The sequence below is a fragment of the Branchiostoma floridae genome, unplaced genomic scaffold (assembly GCF_000003815.2).
Source record: "Branchiostoma floridae strain S238N-H82 unplaced genomic scaffold, Bfl_VNyyK Sc7u5tJ_1550, whole genome shotgun sequence".
NCBI lineage: Eukaryota > Metazoa > Chordata > Leptocardii > Amphioxiformes > Branchiostomatidae > Branchiostoma > Branchiostoma floridae.
The window spans coordinates 135,500-138,827 of record NW_023365750.1 but is presented as its reverse complement, the minus strand read 5'-3'; the positions used below and the strand labels follow the sequence as shown (position 1 = coordinate 138,827).

Sequence of the window (3,328 nt, the reverse complement as noted above, 5' to 3'; positions counted from 1 at the left end):
TTTTGGACTTACCACCAATCTGACAAATGTAGTGTGGAGTTGATGACCGACAGTTCTCAACCACCCAGCTGTAGTTGTGAGCGGCAGACATGGTCGCGCAGCTGTATGGAACAGACACGTTGGTCACGTTTTGGTCGGGTGCCCACCCATTAAAGTCGTCTGTTAGCGGTGTCAGACGTTCCTCGGCGTAGATCCAATGGTCATAGTCCGGATGATACAAGAGACCAATCCAAAAGTTTTTGCCGTCGAACTGGGGATATTGTTCTAGTTGTGACACCAGGAACTGGTGTATCTGGTTGTTGGTAACAAAGACGGGTGTTGCATTGAACTGTGGACAGTCTGTTTTGAGGTACGACCTGTAGTCGGTTGGACGTGCAGAAAAGATGTAACAAATGCCATTGTATTCCGCACTAGCTGCCAACTCTGGATACGGCGCACAGCCTGGGGAAGATATTTTTTACTTAGGTTTTATAGGTGCGGTTTGTCTTTCAAAATAAAGCAAATACGATAAAGAGTTCGTACTTTTCAAACGATGCACTTCTAATAGAACGTGTGATGGCAACGAAGAATATGTAAATGCGCCTTTGCAAAAGAATAGTTATGCTGTACAAAGTTTATATAGACAATATGTTAATAAGCATAGTTGATTTTAAATAGCAGTAAGTAGACAAAAGATGTAATGTTTTATGTAGTAAGATTGTCAATCTGATTGTATTTTCCATTGCAATTCAGTGCATGGGTTTGCGTGCACTGCGAAACTGTAAAACTTTGTGTGTGAAATAATAAACCAAATCGTCAATATCTTACCAGGAGGGAAAGTTGGGATAGACAGAGGAGTTGTCCGTACAGTTGAAGCTTAAAGAAAGAAAACATTATTACGTAATCTGTGTGTAGGTTTTTCTAATAAACATATTGTGTCTTCTAAGGCATGTCTGACTTCAAGCTTTTAGGTCCTAGCGTTACATGTTATACTTCTGGATGTCACTGCAGTGGCAATGACTATCTAGTGACACAATACAAGCATGCACAATTTTTAGCGGTTGTACCTAATATCACGGCAAAGATATAATTGTATTTTCAACGCAGCAAATTCTGGGTGGTTTGTGATCATTGATCCCAGATGTTGTTTACTCCAAAAGCGCCACGACCAAGCATATTTCTTCCATTTCTGATTGGCAGGAGATAGCGACACTCCATGTGGCCATCTGGCTTCTTGGAACGCTCTCTCTAATAATCATTCACTTCCCTTCCCAGCTGTAGCACAGGCAACAGCAAAGCTTGTGTCTCTTGCGGTATAGAAGTCACAAAGACGATTTTTTCTGGAGTACCCATTTCTCCATCGTCTGTTACTCTGCGTTCTTCTTACCCTTCATTTTCTGTGGACTAGTGTTGCACGTTTCAGTTCTGCTTTGTTCTACTGCTGAAGACCGCAAGCATCGCGAACTGCTCAACGGACGTCGGAGCCGCCTTCCCCCGGTCGACTGTCTGCCGTCCACGCGCTGCGACCTAACTGCGATAGTGTTCGGATCACCCACTGTCCACCCGGCCCAGCAGTTACATAGCGCTAACGGTGAGCGTGCCTGTGACTTTTATCGTTTTCCTTTATTTCATTCTTGTTCAAGGCATATGGAACAGACCACCCGTATAGCCATTACCGGACATTCCTTTATTCGCCGTCTAGACCATTTCATTCGGCGGCGTTGTTCTACGGCTCATGGCCGAGTCATCTCTCCTACATTCTGGCTTGAAAACGTGGACATTTCCTTTCATGGAGTACCTGGCTGCACCATCGCCAGGTACTACCAAACAATTCTTCCCATTCTGCGACACTCTAATCCACACATCGTTTATCTGGACTTAGCACACAACGACATTTGTCTGCGAAACCAATCTCCTGACCAAGTGGCACATGACCTTGTGTCTTTGGCTTGGACCATAGCTTGTATCCCTTCTGTCCGTGTAGTCATTGTTGCAGAACCACTGTGGAGACTGAAGTCCCCTAACTACTTACCAGACTTTCACGATCGTCTACGCGTATTCCGTACAATTCTCCGGCCTATCATCGATTCCACTCCGTCTGTTACCCGTTGGTACCACAGCCGTCTGTGGCAGAAAAACAAAGATTACTTCGCTGCTGATTCTTTACATCTATCAGACTATGGAAATCTATACTATTACAAAAGTATTCGTGGGGCTCTCATCCCGCATCTACCAGCCCAAGCTCTTGCAACCGTAAGTGACTATTTTCAACTCCATTTTGTCGTCCGCATTTCTGCGTCCATTTGGCGGTTTTGCTTCCTGCTCACAGTTAGTGAGCTATTTGGTGGTCTTGATCCTTATGTCATCATTTTCGAACCACTTCAGTCACAGTTCCCGTTTGTAAACGGATTATAAGGTCTATTTTTGTACGATTGGAAATTGTTTTCCCAATGGAAATCTTTCATGTTGTCACAATTCCTGTTCAACTCTCCTCATTAAATATTCTGTACCGCCAAACACATTCCTCTCTGTTTATCTTATTCTATGCTACGTTATAGAGTAGGAGCTAGGAATTTGAGGAGAGTAAAATACGTTTTTCCCCGAGGAAAAAATTGTATTTTCAACGCAGCAAATTCTGGGTGGTTTGTGATCATTGATCCCAGATGTTGTTTACTCCAAAAGCGCCACGACCAAGCATATTTCTTCCATTTCTGATTGGCAGGAGATAGCGACACTCCATGTGGCCATCTGGCTTCTTGGAACGCTCTCTCTAATAATCATTCACTTCCCTTCCCAGCTGTAGCACAGGCAACAGCAAAGCTTGTGTCTCTTGCGGTATAGAAGTCACAAAGACGATTTTCCTCCAACCCGCCCCTACCTCCGTGCTAAAATTCACACCTTTCGAAATGACAAACAAACTATTTGCCACCTCGCCCGATCACGCAGCCTGTCACTGCGTTTCTTACATTATCATGGTCTTTACACGACGTTATACATAGCCTACCATCAGTTTCGCACAAATTCTACACCGTACCTATCTTCTGCTCTTTCATTCCTGATCTGTCTCTGTTCCAAACACATGACCTAATTACTGCGCTCGGGTTTTAGAGCGTTTTTATCATTATGCTCTGTCTACGTTACGAGCATTGTACATATTGTTACGCTCAAGTTTTAGAGTGTTTTATCATTATGCTCTGTCTACGTACGAGCATTGTACATATGTTACGCTCCAGTTTTAGAGCGTTTTTATCATTATGCTCTGTCTACGTACGAGCATTGTACGCATGTTACGCTCATGTTTTACAGCGTTTTACCATTATGCTCTGTCTACGTTACGAGCATTGTACAT

The 3,328-nt window shown here is 43.6% G+C and overlaps 2 protein-coding genes across 2 annotated transcripts in view; one reads left to right on the top strand and one right to left on the bottom strand.

Moving 5' to 3' along the window:
- The first annotated feature begins 1,468 nt into the window (after positions 1 to 1,468).
- The window catches only part of LOC118408051 (mucin-2-like), a 6,436-nt gene continuing 4,576 nt past the window's right edge, over positions 1,469 to 3,328 (top strand). The window contains exon 1 of the mRNA XM_035808670.1: positions 1,469 to 1,570. The gene's annotated coding sequence lies outside the window, so the exon portion shown is untranslated. The remainder of the gene's footprint in view (positions 1,571 to 3,328) is intronic.
- Positions 1,568 to 3,328, bottom strand: part of LOC118408053 (endosomal/lysosomal potassium channel TMEM175-like) — a 9,417-nt gene continuing 7,656 nt past the window's right edge. The window contains exon 4 of the mRNA XM_035808673.1: positions 1,568 to 2,103. Coding sequence (XP_035664566.1) covers positions 2,019 to 2,103 — 85 coding nt within the window. The 3' untranslated portion in view covers positions 1,568 to 2,018. The remainder of the gene's footprint in view (positions 2,104 to 3,328) is intronic.